General features: G+C 37.7%; 2 protein-coding genes across 2 annotated transcripts; one reads left to right on the plus strand and one right to left on the minus strand.

Moving 5' to 3' along the window:
- The first annotated feature begins 1327 nt into the window (after window positions 1-1327).
- On the plus strand, window positions 1328-7622 carry LOC122081207 (peroxisomal membrane protein 11C). Its single transcript, XM_042648225.1, is given in 8 exon segments — window positions 1328-1655; window positions 4272-4481; window positions 5289-5363; window positions 5451-5508; window positions 5511-5524; window positions 6244-6324; window positions 6426-6778; window positions 6937-7622. Coding segments are annotated over 6 exon segments (477 nt in total). The 5' UTR covers window positions 1328-1655; window positions 4272-4289; the 3' UTR covers window positions 6483-6778; window positions 6937-7622.
- Window positions 7623-18772: 11150 nt separating this feature from the next.
- LOC122082221 (protein DETOXIFICATION 49-like) lies at window positions 18773-20476 on the minus strand. The gene has a single exon (XM_042649693.1). The coding sequence runs from the start codon at window positions 20474-20476 to the stop codon at window positions 18773-18775; it is 1704 nt and encodes a 567-aa protein (XP_042505627.1).
- Between the last annotated feature and the right edge of the window lie 502 nt (window positions 20477-20978).

Here is a 20978-nt window from a genome sequence, read left to right on the forward strand (position 1 = left end):
CAAAATGACTCAATCCCTTAATAAATGATTGCTTTTGCCAAAATTTTAAGAGTCAAATGTTGTGTAGCGGTTTAGGTTCGCACTAGGGGTGTCAATTCTTAAGTCGAACCGGTAAAATTGATCGGACCAAACCAATAACAACACGGATCAAATCGAATTGAAGCCTTATTGGGTCGGTTCGGTTTGGAGTATTGCAACCCCAAAACCAAATCGAACCACACCGGAAACCTGATGAACCCGAAACCAAACCGAAACTGGCTCAAAACCCAGACCAAAACTGAAACCAAACCGGTAAGAAACCGAAACACTCCAAAATTCATTAAAAAAATCAAAATTTGCATAGTTTTGTAAACATTTGTATGGAAAGTCGAATCCAAACTGGACCAAAAATCAAAACCAACCCGGTTACAAATCGATTTAAGAAACCAAAGACAAACCGAAACCAAACCGCAATGAAACCGAAACCGAAACCAAACCGAAACCGGAATTTCCTTAGTGGTTCGGTTTCGGTTTCAACTTTCTCACACCAAAACCGACTCAACCCGGACCGAAACCGAGCCAGACCCACCGATTGACACCCCTAGTTCGCACTAAACCAACAACCTTATAAACCATTTTTCTAAAAGGAAAAAGTATATTAACAAAATTTTACATTCGTTTTTTTCCCCATTCATTATAAAAATCCATTGTGAGAGGGTATATCCTGATTCCTGCCGGCTCAGTCAACATTTGCCTGAGATGTCAATTCTGAACCGGAACTAATAAACTGAATCGAAACCGATCGGTTGGTTTTAGTTTTACAGCCTAACAATTGGTTCACTTAATTTTAATCGATAATCTATCGGCTGCTAATGGATAAACCAATTAAACCAGTAAACGGATGAAATATATAGTATTTCTTAGGGCAAAAGAACCCTATCCTAGAGACCAACACCCTCTGGGGGGGGGGGGTTTGTGTGTGTGTGTTTAACGTGGGGTCTTTTCATGTCCATTGTCTTTGGGCGTTTCCTATTTCAGTAGGATAAGGTTATTTTCCCTCAATATCTAAAAAAAAGTTTGACCTTCTCTCTTGTTATCTCATTGTTGTTTTGTTTTCATCGAATTTAATAAATGTCCACCCTTTCAATGCCAAAATATTGGTATCTTGGACTCAAGAATATTAAAATCGTCTACAGTAAGACGATGAGTGCAGTGAGCATCAACGGCTTGGTCCAATTTCAAAATATTTATTGCATCTTGAACCAAATCTAAACCGAATCACAGCGCGGCTTGGGGGTGGGCAAACACGGCGGGTTCTTCCTCCAAGAAAAATAAAATGGGGAAATGATAGCTACCCAGCCAGTATCATGCCTCCTTGGGGGTGGGCAAACACGGCGGGTTCTTTCTCCAAGAAAAATAATATGGGGAAATGATAGCTACCCAGCCAGTATCATGCCTCCCACAGAGTCTCCTTCCCTGAGACTATGAGAGTCTCATGCGAACCATGCGACGCCCACCTCCCCCTTCCCATTCTCCCGAGCTCCCATTGCTTTATCAGTTTACCACACGCCCAGTCACGTTCATACAGATACAACTGAATGAGCTCCTAAGCCGAGCTTCTTTTCAGAGATACCTTCCTCTTCCATCGACCCACAAAGGCAAAAGCACGTATTCAGGTAGTTAAGAATGAAAAAACCCAATCTCCAGGTTTTCTCTTTCTAATTTTGAACTGTTACTGTTCTCTGTGCATTTCAATCACAATAGTCAATTGCAGGTTTTGAAAGACAGATAAATATGATTCTTGGTTCAACACGTCTTCTTTTTTTTTTTGATCTAACTGTTTTAGGGCTTCTTTGTTGATTGGGTTTTAGATATTCATCATGTTACCTTTACTGTTTGCAGTTGCAATTGCCCCCAAGTGTTTCTTGTCTAGATAGTTTGATTACTTAATCTTTCTTCTGTGTGGGTTCTTATTGGTTTGTCACAATCGTCAGCCCTTTTAAATATGAATGCATTGAAGTTTACCCATCCTAGCTTGCGTCTATGTATTTTTGGTGGGAGTGTCTCTAATTCAGCTGATAAATATCGCATATTTATGTATTGAATTGGTCTAGTGGTATCTCTGTCGGCCGTAAAACCATCAGATCATGCCTCACCAATATTTGGTCATAATCAGGCATTGAGGAGGGTGGGGCACACTTCCCTTTCGCGGGTCAGAAGTTACTGATTGACATCATGATTATTCCTCTTTAGCAGATTTTTGAGTCATCTCCTCAGATGCATTTCGGTCAAGTTGGAGACTATGCAACTATAAAAATGATTCAATGTACATGTTTTTGCTTCTTATTGAAGGGGTCCTTAAGGTTCAGCTTCTTGGAAGCATCTTCCACAACTCTGCTTCATGCAATTTTGTGTGACTTCCTCTCGTTAAGAAGAGCTAATGAAATGAATTCCTCCTGTGCTAAGATTTTTTCTGATGTACACCATGTTCTTCCCCAAACCCAAGCTTGGGTTGGTGGGTTAATACAACGACACCGAAACAAATGGAAAGGGGTAAAAAGTGTTCAATTAATCGCATTTAGCCACCCTCCAAGCATCGACTTCACATCTTGAAGAGACTATGTAAAATGAATACACTATTTTCTGAACAAAAAAATTTTTAAACATAGAATATATTTCAACTGCTCGGTGAACATTCATATGGAGAATTAGGCATGTGAAGTAAAGAAACATGAAATTCAACTTCTTATGATGAGTTGGAGGGTAAAAACCTAATTTACTGGTTGGGTTGCTGTTCATCACATTGTGGATCCATGCATGGGTATATTAAATTATGTTACCTAATGCTATTTGTGATCTGTTATGGCCTTAGATAGAGGATCATAAAACAGGATTTGTTTTGGGCAACCCCATTTAGTTGGGACAAGGTTCAGTTGGGTTGAGTTTATGATGATATTTATGACCTTTAATCATTTTTGTTTATATTTCATGGGAATGTGAGAAGTACTATTATAAGTCTTTAACTGTCAAATAGAAGTTGCAATCTAAAACAGGGGGTGTGTGTGTTCAAAGGATTTAGTGTTCACAGCTTCGCATAGTAATGAGAGTTGTACACTACCATTTCCTTTTATAATTTCTTCCAATTCCTTTCTATGATCACCCATATTTATGTGAAGCCAACTTTGTAGTCTCTGGTGAGTGAAATTGAATATTTGATAAAATACTTAAATCTTCTGATTAGTATCATAGACAGAAAAATTTATCAAGTGAAATTTCCTTACAGATAGAATGAAATTTTTATCAAGTGAAATTTCCTTTGAATACAACTAATTGTCTTAAAGCATGGATTGGTCTTAATTTTTAACCTTGCGTACTCTTTTGATCTGTCCATCAGAATTTAAGATCTCTAAACTTATTTCGAAAAATGGCAGCTAAGATCCATAAGATTTGCTTTGCCACCATGGATCCATGTCTGGAAAAGTTGAGCAAGTTGACGTAAATCTTTGAATAAAAACAGAATTGGATGAATTGAAATGTCAAATGATACAACACCTGAACCTAAGTTACTAAAAGATGCTCTGAGCTCTTTGTATTCACTATGATTCTTTACTTTATCTATATGCTGCTAGCTACTTTCAGTGGGATGACCTGTCACAGCATGCATAAGAACCAATTAAATCCCAAACTCCAAATGCTACTATAAACAGATACTCCCTTGAACCATGGAACCACTTCCTGTGCAAATTGGCATATTTTGATTGGAAGGAATTTACTCCTTTGCTGATTCAAGCACTTCGGTTTTGCCATTACCTTCGTACTATTGGCTATTTGCACTTGGGTGGGCCCATAGCTAATCCAAACAGGGTTTTTAAAACCTGAGATCGCATCAATAAAAGAGGAAGAAAGAAATATATTCTGCTCTGTTCAATCTTCAATGGTGAGAACAAGATCTGTTCTAACAAGCAAAACTGAAATATACTAAGATTTCTGAGGAAAGAGTGCACTTCTCGAGTTTCTTGTTTTCTTGTGGTAACCCTTGAGGGTGGGGCGAATCTTGCATGCTATGGTAACAAACTTCTCTTATTTATTGTTTATACAACACTTTAATATCTTACAGTTCAATCTGTACTTTGCCGATTTTGAAGGTTTTTCTTCCTAGGATTTTATTTTTTGAACTTGAAACCTGTTCAGTGAATGGACATCGATAGAACCTTACTGTGTTTACAAAGTCCATGCATCTGAAATCTCTGCATTTTAAACTATTGAAATCAGCTACTGCCTTTACTGTGCAGGTGCATTCCAGATAGGAGATGAGTATGCTAGATGCAACCAGAGCAGAACTTGCTCTTGTAGTCTTGTATCAGAACAAAACTGAAGCCAGGGATAAGATCTGCAGAACTATACAGTTTGGTTCAAAATTCTTGAGCAATGGAGAGCCTGGTATAGCTCAAAACATTGACAAATCAACTGGCTTGGCGCGTAAAGTTTTCCGCCTTTTTAAGGTTTGGTTTGTATTTTGCTAGTAGCGGTTAGAATGAGATTGTAAATTATTGGTCTTATTGCACAAGTAGTGGGCGCGCATCAGCTTTTCAGCTGGCTTCAAAAGTGCTAGTTGTAGCGCGCTATCGCATACCCTTCTGTGGCATTGTTAAGCCCATGAACCTTGTTATCCCTCGAACGACTAGCTTCCGTTTCTTGTTTCGGTCTGAGAATTAGGAAGCTGCCCTGCCACTCGACTGAAAGGAGGGGACTTCTTCATGTGGTGTGGTCCAATCCATGGGAATTTCATTACCTCATCCCCCACCCCATTGCTCAGTGCTTCCTGCTGCTCCGCTAGGCTTTACCTGTCCTTGGCGTGGATGCGGGCTTCTATGCCGGAAGTGACCGGAACTATATGCTTTGTGTGATTGTTTGTTTTTTTTGTCTTGTTTATGGGCCAAAACCTAGTCTAACGTGCTCAATACTTATTATCATATGAAAGTCGATGTGCGTTGATGTGGGTTAATGCGTTGTGTTTTGATCTAAGATTTCAATTCTTCCATGTTTCACGTTTCACATGGAGAGGAGGTAGAAGGATTGTAACCCCACAGCATCAGGGAGTTGGTCCTTTCCTTCCCTGACATTGCCACTTCCTTCTAATAGTAGTAACGCCGAGCCCCTAGGCCATCATTTGCTTTAATTCGTATCATGAGGTTTCTCTATGCAGCTTTTGCTTTTTAGGCTGGAAAGGAATCTGATAATGAGCATGTATTTCTGCACTCTTATTTATCTTGGCCATCTATTTAATCAAAGCTCTATTGGACTTGCAGTTTGTCAATGATTTGCATGCTTTAATTAGTCCAGCTCCCGAGGGAACTCCCCTACCAATTGTTTTACTTGGAAAGGTAAAAGGCTTTTATTCTCATCGATTGCGCTTGTCACATCTTCATTTTCCCCCAATTGCTGACATTTTAACATGATGCTTGTATCAGTCTAAAAATGCACTACTGTCTTCTTTCTTGTTTCTCGATCAAATTGTCTGGCTTGGGAGAACGGTATCTATAAGGTAGAGATTGACCCTTCTTTAGTCCCCCTCCTGTTTTTTATTTTGAGCTCTTGGTTCCTGGACAGCCAACTAGGAAGCATTTCTTCCACAACCCGAGTATCCCAATTTTTCTGGGCTGGTAGACCCTGAGTTCCCTTGCTCACTTGTCAAATTTCTTCCCAAATGGAGTTTGGACAAGTGGCAAAAAAGTGCATTCAAAAAATTCAGGACTGTGGGAAAGTGCACAATACTGGTCGGATTGCCCATAGGCATGCATACCAATCGTGGTTTTAGTATTTGGGAATCGAATCGGGATCGCTTGCATCTGATTCTGATCCTGATCAGCGATATCAGCCTGGATTGGACAAATTTGCCCCCTTTCTTTCTTCTTTGAAAAATCAGTTTTAAAATACTGACACAGGATCAGCCCAGAATTGGGATCGGCATTGGCTGACACCAATCCGATCCACGCAATTATGACCAACTTGGTATGATTCCTTATTCCATGATGCCAATACACTGTAGGGTATTTGATTGAATTTGAGTATGAAATTTGACACATGGCTGATCTAGATCATGCCCTATCCATCCAATGGTCAAAATTGCCATATCATTTGTGCCTGTGGCAGAACAACATTAGGCTGCATGGGAAGCCCTTCCTAGGTGGGTGCTTAAAAGCCTTTTTCTTTCTTTTATTAAAGAATGTTTTCCCTTACCTTCTCTACTTTTTACTAGTCTAGAACAAAGAGCGTGCAGAACAAATTGGCAGAATCTCTTTTTACTGTTTTATGGGTTCCTCAGTTTGTACCACCTTGGTTGAGGTCTGTGCCTTTGGTTTATTGTTGTCATTGACTCATTGCCATTGTCATCATTAATACTGCCTCAAACAACTTCATCATTTTCCTTTTTGCCCCTTCTCAAGCTTGCGGAACTTGGAAGGTTGTCTGCATCAATGAGGAAGTTGGAAAAGGATCTTTAGAACACTGATAAGTACCAAGTATGTAAAGCTCAATGGTCCACACTTACGAGCAGAAGATGTTCATATTATCCCTTCTGCAGTATCTCATACTGAATAATTTCACCTTTGGTTGGAGAATGCAGAATGAACAATACCTTAGCAAGCTCAAGCAGTCAAATAAAAGGTCATTAAATCTGATCAAAGCAGCTATGGATATAGTGGTTGCAGTTGGGATACTTCAACTGGCACCTAAGAAAGTCACTACTCGTGCAACGGGAGGCTTTGGATTTGTCACCTCACTCATCGATTGTTATCAGGTGCTATGTGATTCTGTACAGCTGATGGAATTATATCCTCTTTGATTCTCAGGGTTTTGATCTTCATTTTTCTATTAAAAATAATCTTCAATTCAGCCATTTGTTGTTTTGCTGATTTTTTCCCCTTTCCTCTCCTCCCCTCCCACCTGTTGTTGCAGTTGCTTCTACTGCTCCGAAGCCGAAGGCATCCTGAAGAAGGACAGACAGTATAGGTCCACATTTGGCAGTACAATCAAAATAATATTCCAGGTTGATAAGGATATAGTCATCTGTAGCCAACCCCATTAAATTGGGGATAAGGCTGAGTTTTTTTTTTTTTGGGCATACTCCTCCGCTTGACATCTGTTCATGATTCATTCCTCTCTGTTTCACTTTCATATGGTAAATGATATTTGTCGAAGCTTTTGTTGATTTGATAGTCGGAAGATGCACATACATTAGACGCATGTGCCCATACAAACATGCTCACTGCAATATTGTATCCGAACATGAATGCACACTACATCTCCCTTTGAATGCGATGCCTGCATGGTGGGGAACTTGTGTATTTGTGGGGAAAATCTCAGGTCTGCGTATGCAGACAATTTTACAGGTCGGGCCCGCCATTACATACCGTGTTTAACAGATCAAGTGAGACAAGATTCAGCATAAATGAATGATTCAAAGAAAGTGTTTTAATCTTACATTTGGACAGTCAAGAATTATTCCAAAATGATTTCTAAATGTCTTGTAGAGTAGCACTTAGATCTGATGGTTAAGAATTATTATCATTCTGATTATTTGATCTTCCTATATGTAGGTCTTGATAATCTCAAAGTATGACTGGTTGCATATTTTTGGGTTACCAGACCTGAGACTCTTTTGTTGTGATGTCCTGTTATTGTAGTCTCAAGTTTTTGTATTGACATGCTTAGCAGATCTATACATGGTTAATGATTCTGCCCTGGAAGAGAGTGAATTTGTTTCCCAAACACCTCATTAATATGCTTGTAATCACTTGTTTAACTTGCAACTGCTTAACAAATGAGGCTTGAATTTGTGATGCTCCCCCACCAATAAATTTTTTGGGGGTAGAACAATAGGAGGATTTGTCATGGTGACATTACTTGCCAAATAGAATTAAACTGTTTCATATCATGGTGGTTAGGGAGTGTAGGATATTGCAGGAAATGGAGTTCTCCTGGATCATCAGAAATATGAGTAGATAGAACCAGAGCCAGAGTTGTGGATCTCTGTGTCCATGTGTAAGGATAATGTAAATGGCATTCTTAATGATAGAAGCGTTCGCCTTTGAACTGTAGGGAACAAATAGCCTGCAAGTGAAATCCCATTACTGGTGACACTGGATCCTTGGATTCCTCCCCCCTCTCCCCCGCGCCTGCGGTTTCAAAAAAATCAAGGCTGTGTTTGATATGTATTCTAGGTAGGGGTGTCAACGGGTCGGTCCAGCTTGGTTTCGATCTGGGTTGAGTCGGTTTTGGTGTGGGAAGGTTGAAACTGAAACTGAAACCAAAACCGAATCAATAAGGAAATTTTGGTTTCTGTTTCGGTGCGATTTGGTTTCAGTTTGTCTTCGGTTTCTTAAATTGGTTTGTAATCGGATTGGTTTCGGTTTTTTGTTCAGTTTGGATTCGACTTTCCATACAAATGTATACAAAACTAAGCAAAATTTGGTTTTTTAAATAAATTTTGGAGTGTTTCGGTTTCTTATCAATTTGGTTTTGGTTTTGGTCTAGGTTTTGAGCCGGTTTCTGTTTCATCCGGTTTTCAGTGCTGTTCGGTTTGGTTTTGGGGTTGCAATACTCCAAACCGAAATGAACCAATAAGGCTTTGGTTTGCTCTGGGCTGTTATTGGTTCAGTTCGGCCAGTTTTACCGGTTCGGTTTACGGTTTGACACCCCGAATTCTAGATCTATAATGTATTCCAAAGATCATAGTAAATGTCGCCTTAATATCTAAAGTCTATAGACGATTCTTAATGCTGGAAAATTATGGGTTGCTTTCTTGGAATGCATTCCAAGAACACATACCAAACACAGCCTTAGAATTGAACCGTAATATAATGCTTTCACCCTTTCTTGAATTGGCATGTAAGGCTTTCCCAATAAATTGGGATCAAGGGCATTCACAATGTTGTTTAATGGTTAAAAATATGGGAAAAGGTTGAGTATGCCGTCGATATCAGTATGCTAGCATCCATTGTGTTTATCTCTCTTTTTCCTTTTTTCTGAAATGACCCCCATATTCTTCCTAAATGATACTCTATCATGTGATCTTATTGATGCTATCCGCTAGCATACTTGATATCGGCGGCATACCTATCCCTCTCCCTAAAAATATACATGAAAAATTTTCTCTTAAGAATTTAAAATGGATCATATGATTGAGTTAGCCCATCAAATTTAACGTGGGATCAATCCACGAAGTTGTGTTTCTATATTATAACCCATAGATAGGTGCCTGTCACATTCTGAACACAATGGAATGGGTTCAAATATCATTGATTCCATACCCAACATGTTGAAATATTGTATAACCATACTCAACCCACTTCCACAGACCTAAATGGGCCTCACTGACACAAATGGGCCTAAATGAATTTATAAAGTGACCAGATGTAGGTTGTGGCATTGTTGGCTAATTACCAAACTTTTCCAAATACCGTATCTAAGAATACACTAAGATATGCCCCCCACCCCCCACCAAAAAAAAAAAAAAAAGAAAAAAAAGAAAAAAAAATTAACATACGTAGGCTAATCATGTGAATTTATACGCAATACCTTTCTTTTCCCCCCAAATAAAGCATAAGTAATTCAAGTTGTACATTTTATTTTCAAGGATTCAAAAGCAGCTCTGAATGATAGAACAGTACCATGCTAATAATGTTATAGACATCATAAACCCTAATAAGAGAAAAAAAAATCCTTAAAATCCCTAAAAATTGAGCTCTTTTGTCTTTCTTCTTCTTCTTCTTTTTTTATTATTTATTATTTATTTAATTTTAAATTTTTATATATATTTTATAATTTTCTTATAATTTCTTGATTGGTATAGTATATTCATGACAAAAGTATATGAAGTAATCCCACCTTAGAATTAATCTTAGGAAATTTGGTCATTTCATTTCTTAACCAACAAAATTCTGTAAGAAATGGAAAAGACTGCCTTCAATTGGTCCAACTTAAGGCATGAGAGGGATGGACCAATGGGGGTGCAAGAGGGGTAGAGGGTCTTTTTCTTGTGGGTGGGGAGAGAGACAGACGCAAACTAGGCAACCCGGCGTCATGCCCATGCTTATCCCATATATATGTGTGTGTGCACACGCGCGCGCGTGTGTGTATGTGTGTGCGCACAAGCGTGCATGTGTGTAGGTGTGCGTGCACGAGTGCGAGTGTGTATGTGTGCGTGGGGGTGTGTGTATATATATATATATATATATGTGAAATAGTGGGGTTTTTTAATAAAATTCTCTAAAGAAAGGTTCTTCTAGCCTTTTTTTTTCCTTATTGGTTATTCTTCTAATGGTGCATAGACATGACATTAATTAAATTGCAACTAATCTTAGCAAAGAACTATATAAGAGACATCTTTATTTGTTTTTTCCAAAAGAAGGAAGACAATCCAACTTGTGATCATCTGATTGTCAAAGTCAAATATTTAATTATAATTCAGATGATGACATATAGTAGCCATTAATTAAGATTAGTTGTAACTTCTAATGTGGAGGATAGTGACAATAGATTTTCTGTTTAGAGAGAACCTGCAAAGGAGAAGTAACAACAACTAAATTTGACATTTGGAGACCTCCATTAAAATTCTTCAAAAATGAAGATCAAATAAGCGGTGATATTGTTTGTAGGTAGATCTGACAGAAGGAACATGAAGGCTTATCATGGAGAGAAAGGAACATATATTTCCCTCACCACCACTTCAGATTGTTACAGTTATTGTTTGATTAATAGAAGTGCCTGCATTTGGGCCTGTATCTGAGCATTAACTTAAACTAATTTCAGGGTTTATTTAATTACCCAAAAGACATGAATTCTTGTTGGTGTTTAACTTATAATACAATAATATTAGACTTTTATATGTCAAAACCCATGAACCAAAGGAAAGAGGAGTTGACCATTAATTAAATTCTTTGACTTAATGTGTTCACATTGGGCTATGTCAACCCAAGACATCCTATGAGTCATTTCCACATCTATTAATTGAAAAACCTTAAATGGAGGAACTTAAGGCTTAACAAGAATTAAATGTAGAAGATACAAATTTAAGGGAATGCTTGACAAAAGAAGGTTCTGACTTGGGAATGTAGTTGCCAAATTAATGTCAACCCATGAGATCATTTCTCCCACTAAATAAAAAAAAGGACTTGAATGAAGAAGCATTAGGCATTAGGCATTAGGCATTAGGCATTAGGCAACAACCTTATCAAAAGGGTCATGTAGGTCAACTTTAGGGTGGGATTGGCCGAGCCCAACAGCTAAACACCTGATCTGTTTATTAATTTGTTTCAATTTGAAATACCCATTAAAGAAATACCCACTAAATCCTCGGCCCTGGATTCTGGGTCCTTAATAAAATGCTTGGTATGGGTTATTGGGTTGGGCTGGTCAACCCCTTCTCAAGCCATTCATTAATTAGGTTAAGGAAAGAAAAAATTAATGCTAAGAACAAAAGGGAAGATTACAAGAAAACCCAATTTTGGTTTGGTTTTGATGGGTTTGTCATATCAGCTTTACAAAGTAAGGAAATAGAAGAATTGGTCCAGCCTTTTCAAGCAGCATCAAGTACATCTTTGATCAAATTGACTGATCGAAAGGTTCCCCTAGATTAACCAAGTGGCAAGTTTCAGGTTTAAAATCAAGCATTGGATGGGCATTTTTTATCCTTGAATTTTCAATGGTAATGAAACTTACTAAAATTGAAATGTCAATTAATTTCCACACTTCCATATCCCCTTGTGGAAGAAGAGGATTAGGTTGAAAATTTTGAAATTGATAGTTGATGAAGGGCATGGCATTTTCATTGTTGCCCTAAAATAGGGCTGAGTATTGACTAAGTTGAAAATACATTCATCCTTGGCAATATAATGGTATGGATGGCCATAGTGAGTGAAAGGAAACTCGGTCCTAGAATATATTGGGAAAAACAAGTTTAAAGCAAGTTCCTTTAAATTTTGATCATCAGATTGAAAAATGACACTTGAAATTTTTTCAAGCACCAAAGTTAAAGATTTAGACTATATCTAAATGATGAGGTGAGCCAATCACAACAGATAGCTGATCTTATGGTTCTCCTAGCATTGCTCATCTATCTACCAAAAAAAAATCAACTCCGAGACAATAGGAAATATCCCTTTCATCAGTTAATTTCAATAGAGTTCTGGTTTTGTGATTTTTTCTCCCATGTAAATAAGCTTGAAAACTTGTACACTCACTATCTTGATAAAAGTTCTCTGTGATTCCCACGTCCTGGGTTATGGGAGTTCTATTTTCCAGAGGATTTCCTAAAACAGTAAAACCTTCCCACCTTACGTTTAATAATAATAATAACAACAATTGGGATAGGTCAAATGATATATGTTTCATACGTAATAACTAAACTATAATCTTATATAATTATACTTCACTTAAAAGAAACTAATGAAGAGATAATTAGTCAAAGATGCTCCATTAGTGAACTGTAAAAATAAAACATTTTAAAGCAGGAATGTAATTTCCAAACAAGTTCACAATCTACCATGTCTATGAACGTGGATGGGAATTATTTGTGTTTAGCTATTTTAAAGCAGGAATTATTGTTTTATCGTTTGGATTTATCCTTGTCATTGCAAAGTTATCAATCATCCAAGAGACCATTAAAGAGCGTCTAAGTTTTGAAAAACAAAAATACGGCCGCTCCCTTCAACATGTGGATAAGTATTATATATATATTGATCAATCAATCAATGTATTATATTATGGTGCTTTGATACATGAAGATGATCAATTGTTTACGTACTTTGTGTGTATATGCTTTATTCAAGAAGCTGATCAATTGTATATATACTTTGTGTAAGAGAGAGAGACAGAGTAATTTTTCTTTCTTGTACTTATAAATGAAATCCTTTAATTTTATTTATTTATTCTTATATAATTAAAATTTGAAGTCTACTCTATCCCCATAGATAGATAATATAAAATTTCTACAAAAATAATAATAATAATTATAAAATAATACTAAGATCTCATATATGTGATGTCAAATGGCCAATCAACAATTTGATATGTAGGGTTTTCCCAGCACGATGAACTATTTGTGGCTCGCAACTTCCATAATCCTATCCTAAGTGTTGACACTTGAAAAATTAAATATTTATTTATTATTATTATTTTTTTTTTGGAAACGAAAAAAGGAAAAGGAAATCTCGATAGTTTGACTAGATAAGATTATTTGGTTGGTTTAAAATTCTGCCACGTAATATGCCTACTATGTCAGGTAGGAATTAAATTTCTTTTCTATGGTAGACCCTTAGTTCTCTTTCTCACATATTAAGTTTGAACTCATACTTGTAAGTTTGTCAAGTGACAAGATCCAAGATCCAAGACCATGAGAGAGTAGAGAGAGTAGTATCTTCGAATATGAAATTTAATATATGATTTATCTAAATTGTTCATTATCTATCTAATTATCAAAATCATCACATTAACTTACCACCTGAAAAATATTATGACAAAGCCCGTGAAGTGACCGCAACACATTTGAGCCGCAAACATGGACAACGGTGAGTTTTATGTGGGTGGGGATAAGTTGGAATGTGGAATCCCACCACCCCACGTGGAGAATTTTGATTTCTATTGCTTCCTTGCAGCTCCCCATGACTTACTTTTATTCAAACAAAGAAAAGAACGAACCAAATTAAGTTCATTGATAAATGGTGATTGAATGATGATACTCTCATGGTGGTGCGGCATGGGTTAAGGAGCTGAAGACATAATTTTCAGACTTACTATAATTAGAATTTAAATAAAACCACCATGAAAAGGTGGGGTTCAACGATAGGAAAGAAGTTGAAAAATGGTGGCCTGAGTGTTGTTGTGAGACTTTGGGACAGTGCATGTATGAAAAGGTGGGGTTCACGATGGTCGAAGGTGTCACCTCGAAGAATGTTCACGTCGAACGCCAACCAAGGAAGTTAGAAAGAGGGGAGGTTGCAAATTCTAAGTCTAATCCCAGCTTCTTTTGTCGATCAAAGTTTAAATAAGTGAAAAATTCAACTTTTAAGAGGAGAAAATCAATTTTGGCTCTTACACAAGCGGGTTATCCCCACCTGAGTAATTGAATAGAATTCTTATAATTTTGGGAATTTTGGAATCTTAGCCAGGGTAGGTACTAGATAGGGAGGGGATTCCTTTCCCTTTGAACCGACAGTGGTGCGATGAGACAATGCTGACGAAGCTGCAGGCGTCCCCAAGACAAATTTAAGGGGAAAAAACGGTGGACTCCCATTGAGATAACAGAAGGCAAAAACCATGGGCCAAGTGGGAGTCTGTAGTTGAAGTGGGGATTAGTCACATCAACGCCGCACATGATCCGTCTTTGGTGACCGACTCTCCTTGCTGCTTCTGCTTCCTATTACGTCTTCCTGTCTCCTCCTGAGGGAGCCAAGAAGCAGCCCAACCGCCATAACTAGCACAAATGGGTTATCCACTTATCCCTTAACCCTGCCACCTGCTCATCCAACCCCCTATAGCTAGCATAAATGGGTTCTCTCTCTCTCTCTCTCTCTCTCTGGGGTGGTCCGGTACTCCAGCCAGCTGATGATCCCATTTGTTGTTCTACCCTGATCTCCTGGGAGAGGGAGTTTCACCTAACCCCGCCTCATGGACAACTGAGTTGGTACATTGAAGCTTCTCTCTCACCCAAACTACGAGGCAAGTATGCATGTTTCATGCAGAGATTACTCGATCCAAGGCCCTTCTAGGGTTTGTGGTGTGAGTGAGTGCCTTTCAAAGTTGACCCTTCCCCATCTCCTTCCATATTGGTGGCAGGAACAGGATCCCACTCTGAGAAGAGTGAGTTCTCCGAGTTTGGATTTACAACTTCGAGAAATCACTCTCTAATTTCTTGTTTAAGCTATCTACATATGAGTTTCAACACCCTACATATAGGAGGGACTAGGGATTGGCGTTGACTCCTGAGAATATAGTCAAACTGAACTCTTCAAGATTCAAGATTCAAGATTCCTTCTTATAATTGCGTCCAAACTCTCTTTATGTATGTATGTATCAAACCAGTTTTATGTACCCCGATATATGTCCTTTGTGTACCCTATATATTAATAACTGCAGAAAAAGAACCATATTTAATAAATTTATTAGTACAAATAGATACCGGGAGAGTACAAATAGAAATGAAGGCATCTAGGCTCCAGGTGAATATTTTAATTATAGATTTTATGTATTATTTATTAGTTGTTGTTGTTATAATTAATGAAGGGGAAATTTTTAAAATTTTTTTAATTAAACTCTAATCTCAATGCTGTGGTGTCCTATAGATTTCACCCACTTGACCGGACAATTTAATTTTCTTTTGATGAGAAATTACAATTATATATTTAAGATCTAATTAAATTAAGCTATTGGAAGATATTGATGCAGTACTAACCCCACCTACTCAAGGAGTCCACTTGTCATCAGTTGTGTTTCTCTACATTTTACCAGTTGGCAACTTGAAATTGGTAATTGATACTCACCTCATAAATCATAACCAATGGGCATGGACTTTGAAGATTCACTCACTTTCAATAATGTTTCCAAGTTATCTTTTATTTTCCACATATACTCCATATCATTTTGAGTAAGATGATAAGTAGTTTAGTTCATGGGATATCTAGGGAGTATTATGATTCGGCATAGTTAAATCTTACACGAATTAATTAAATTTAATCATATTCTTATATATGCACCTTCTTTGTAATCTTTGTTCACTTGACATGAAAATTTGTAATCTACCAAATTTCAGTCATGCATGACTTATCCTGTTCTAGATATTTGTGTGTGCGAACCAAGAATCTACCAACAAGTCACATAGCTGATCTTTACCCTATTATTACAATAGTATGTAAGACCAACTTTCTGTGTAGTATTGTTTTCAATCAATAAAACTATTTTCTTGCCAATATAGATGGGGAAAAATTATTTCATGGACTATGTAAAATACATTTTTTTTTTTTTTTCAGTGAGAAGAAATCTTGGCATTCACATATGTATGCCAAAATGAACAAGACAATGATAATTTTTAACCAATGATATAATGCTAACTCACTTTTCAATAATTTTTGAAAACTTATTTTTGTCATTCATTTTAAAAAAATTTGGGAATAAGACAACAGGCAATCATAAAAGTACATATAAACTATTCTAATAAGATGAGCTTATCTCAATAGGTTGACGAGGAAACCTTTGGCCATATGTATAGCAACCAATGGTCTAATCAATCAAGAAATATTTTTTTTGTTACATAGACTCTACAACAGCTGCGTATATTAAAACCTTCCTCAGACCCCACAGTGGCAAGAGCCTCGTGCACTCGATACATTGTTTGATTCGTTTCTAATAATTATTGAAACCAGGCTTTCCATGTGGCCATGTTTGAGAGAAACCCACAAATGTTTTATACACTGATTATAAGAATAAGAAGTGAAGATAGCTACTAGCTCAACTAGCTTGAGGCTAGTGCAATAACGCCTAGCCCACTCAAGGTTTCGAGTTCGAGACCTCCTATTCCTAATCTAGTCTAGAATCCCTCCCAACCTCCAACCCACATAATAATAATAATAATAATAATAATAATGGTATTAAAGGTGGTGTGATTCTATATTCTTAACTCAAATACATGCATGCACATATATTTCAATATAAAACTGAAGATGGCCCACATCTGTCCTTGCACTCACTCTAAAAAAAAAAAAAAAAAAAAAAAAAAACTGAAAATAGAGGAGAAGGAAAAATTAAATACCAATGACTAAAATAATATGACTCGTGGCTCGTACATTCTTTTGAAAGATCCGTTTATGCTACAATATAAAACGAAAAAAAAAAGGGAAAAAGGAGATGGTCAACCAGCCTAGGAACTTGGACGATTGGATGGAGCATGAAGTATAATGTATACTAGTTCACACGAATTTCGCCTATTAAAAGCTCTAATTTTTTTTTGGTAATGATTAAAAGCCCTAAATTAACTCAAGGGGAAAATGTATGCGCACTCATTTACATGAGATTTCTATTTATTGCTTTTCTCTCCTTTCAAAATTAATTAAAAAAAAAAAAAAAAACTTCATTGTGAGGGAGTGTAGGAACGTTGTAGGTTTGGAGAATTTTTATTTCTTTCCTTAACTTAGTGATGGAAGGGAAAGAAGGGTATCTGTCCACTTCAGATGTAAAGGGAATGAAGAATCTCTTCATCTACTGTCTTTATTGATATTAGATTGGAGTAATTCTTCTGATACTCGATGGTAGTTTCAAGACTTCATGTAATGAGGGAAGGGGGAGATTATGACCATTAATTGATAGGAAATCTCTTTACCTACGATGAGGAGAAACATTTTTGTTTTTTTCTAAATCCTTTGCCTACTGTTTGTGGAACCTGTTGTGGAAGATTGACCAAACTAGTTTGTCTTGATTTTAGTGATTAGAATCAGATAAAGTCAGAATTGGCTGAGCCTAATTCTAATTATGGTTGTTCCTGAGGTGTATGGATGCATCCGATGATCTGATTCAAGGCAATTGGGATTAGCCTAATTCACCCTATTCTTACAACCTAATTCAGATATGGTTGGAGATTTTTCTGCAAAAGTGGAAACTATAGAAGAGTCTAGAGTTAATAATTTGTATTTTTAGAATTTATGAGTGTGTTATAGTGAATCCCATTATGAGTTTGAGGTCCATTAGTTGTGAGTGAGTCTTACAATTTGGTGACCAAGTCACAAAATATCTAGAGTCAAGTACGTGGTCCTCTTTAACCCTTGAATTAAGTAGTTCTCTATGACACTTCTATGACACTTGTTTTCTAGTTTAGTTTTAATCATTTCTTTTCAAACTACAACAATTTGGTATCAAAGTAAATTCCAACTTATGGCGAACAAGTAAACAAAATCGATTGGAAAAATACAATTGCCGACAGAGAATATGGGGATAACACAGCTTTGATCTATTGGGATATGAACGGCACCGTCGATTTTAAAGAAAAACAAGGTGCCTACATCCACGGGAGAAAGGATTAAAATTTCTCTTCCTCATACCTTCGGATTTACAAAGAATTCACGATAGCCCTAATAATCCCTAACCCAACATAAATGACATAACATGTTTTAATGTTTAGAAACTTCTAATTAGTTCCATTTATTAATCTCCTCCTTTTAATTGTTATTAAGACTAGAAGCAATGATTTTGCTGGTGCAAGTAATACGTCAGGTCTCTGCATGTGTTTATAAATTTTTTTCTCTTCATTTTTGTCTTTTAATTAGGCCGCCATTAGAAGTATAAGATCGCAGACATGCAAAGGAACAGGGAAGGCAAATCAGAGACTAGGTCATTTATGTTGCCGGCCGATGCAAAGGATGACCCTTCTCATCATTTCTTAATTTTCCATAGACTTTCGACTTCTACTAACCCGCAATCTAGAGATTTGTAAACCTCTAAAACTCCCCCACAAAAAAATTTGGAAAAGAAAAGAAAAAAAAAAAAAAAAAACTCTTTTTTTTATTCTTTCTTCGTGTAATTAATCAAAGTTATTAAACAGAGTACAAATTAACAAACCCAAATTAATTAAACAACAGATCCTCTCTCTCTCTCTTTCTCTGGTGATCTTCTCCTTTTCAAGAGACATGGAACAATGAATGAATCACCTTCACAAAATTAAATAATTAAAGGACGGGGAAAAAAAAGATGAACAGAGGAAGAGAGAAATATTAAAAGAAAAAAGCAAAAAAAAAAAAAAAAGGTTAAATTACACTGGTGAGTCCTTGATTTTTATAATAATATTGTCCGAGGAAGCCTTCTCTCCATCCTTGAATGGCTTCTCTTCCTCAGCTCCGGTCAGTGCTTGCGCCTTCTGGGCTTGCAGATCCCAATTTGTTCTACCCAGAACTAATATCATGATCACCATGCAAGAGAATTGAGCCGCCAAGAGTCCCAACCACAACCCTTTAAAGTCATAACCAGCAAAGAATCCCAACCCAACTGCCACCGGCATCCCAACCAGATAAAAAGAACCCAAATTTATATTAGCTCCCACCCTTGGCTGCGCAGTTCCTCTTAATACTCCACACCCTGTAGTCTGTGGACAATTCCCAAGCTCACACAATCCAATTATAGGCAAAACAATGGTAGTCAATCCAATGATCTCTGCATCCAATGTAAACATCCTCGCCCAAACTGATCTCACCGCCAATGCAAACATCAATGCTGAAAATCCCAATAAGAAGCTAAACAATAGACCCACGAGAGCTGCGAGCCTAGCTTTCCCCGGCCGGTTTGCGCCCAATTCATTACCCACCCTTGTGGATACACTGAAGGATAAAGAAGATGGGAATATGTAGATTAAGGCCGTAGTTTGGATCAGTATTCCCATAGATGCCACTGTTGTTTTTGGATTTGATAGAAGCCCACATAAAAGAATCATGATTTCATACCACCACCACTCTAAACAGACTGAAATGCAGCTTGGAATGGCCAAATTGAGGAGTGATTTCCATCCTTCTAAGCATTCCCAAGAGATACCTCCCCAGGTCTTCTTGTATACACCGAAGATATAGATATAGAGGATTAGAGAACCCACGAGGTTGAAATTAGTCCAAACGCCGCTGAAAGCCACGCCTTTGATTCCAAGATTGAGTACTGAGACGAGAAGATAATTGATGGGTATGTGAAGAAGGATTGCTAAAGTGGCACAGTAAGTTAAGGGTAGTGTTATGGATTGGCTTCGAAGGTAGATTCGAAGTGGGTGGAGGAGTGATTGAGCAAGGAGGTCCGGGAGAGAATAGAGAATGTAGGATTGGGCTTCTTTAGCTATGTCTGCGTCTTGGCCGCAATAAATGAGAATTCTTTCCACATTTAACCAAAGGAAGGCGATTGGGATTGAGGTGACAAGAAGGAGAAGGATAGTTCTCTGTAAGGCGAGGCCGAGGAGAGTGTGTTTTTTGGCACCAAAGGCTTGGCCACATATGGGTTCCATTCCCATGGCGAGGCCAGAGAGTATGGAGTAACCGGTGATGTTCGCGAAGCCAATGGCTAATGAACCACCGGCTAAGGCGAGATCGCCTAAGCGTCCAAGGAAGAGCATGGAGATCATGGAGCGTGGGTAAAGTAAGAGGCCTGTAAGGACCATGGGGAGAGCTATGTTAGCTATGGACTTGGCTTCATTAATTGCAAGAGAGAGGTGAGAGAGATGGGTTGTAGTAGTATTAAAAGATGTATCAGCAGAATCATTAGTAGCGGATGGATTTTCTTGATCATAAGCTTCTAATTGTGTTTCTACTTCTTCTTCCTCTGCTTCTTCCTGTAGATGTTGTGGATGGGATGTTAGGGTTTTGAGTATCAATGGAGCAGACATGTCGGGTTCTGGGTAGTTGGTCTGGGGATGAGGAAGGCAAGCTTGGTCTGATTCTGAATTGCAATTACAGGTCTCTTGAAAGCGAATTAAGCGACACATGGCTCTGGGTTTTGTGAGCTAACACAAGGGAGCTACCTACACACGATTGGGCTAGGAGGCCTCTGTTTCTGTTTCTGTTTCTGCTTCTGGGTTTTGGTTGGTAGACGCCAAGAAGAAACTTGCAGAGAGAGAGAATTGGAATTGGGCGCTGGGAGGGAGAGCGGAAAAGGAGAATTGGGATGAGCGGGATGGGTGAAGGCTGGGTTTGGGTTTTAAAAGGGTTTAGGATGAGAGACTATTGGTCACTCTTCACTAGGAAATTTGCGTTGACCCTGTTTTGAATGAGAATTTTTTTTTGCGGATCATAAGGGACAATCTCTTTTATATTTTTTATGATAAAACTTGTACTGTATGTACTATGCATATACGAAACTTGATTGTTACCTGGGTTGTAGTCAAGTAATTGCAACCCCTGGTACCAACCAAGGAAATGGAATCTCATGGGTAAGAGTGAAAAAATTCATCCTAGATGGGTATTTTCATACCTGCCCCTGGGATTCTA

This window comes from Macadamia integrifolia, chromosome 6 (assembly GCF_013358625.1).
Source record: "Macadamia integrifolia cultivar HAES 741 chromosome 6, SCU_Mint_v3, whole genome shotgun sequence".
Taxonomy (NCBI): Eukaryota; Viridiplantae; Streptophyta; class Magnoliopsida; order Proteales; family Proteaceae; genus Macadamia; species Macadamia integrifolia.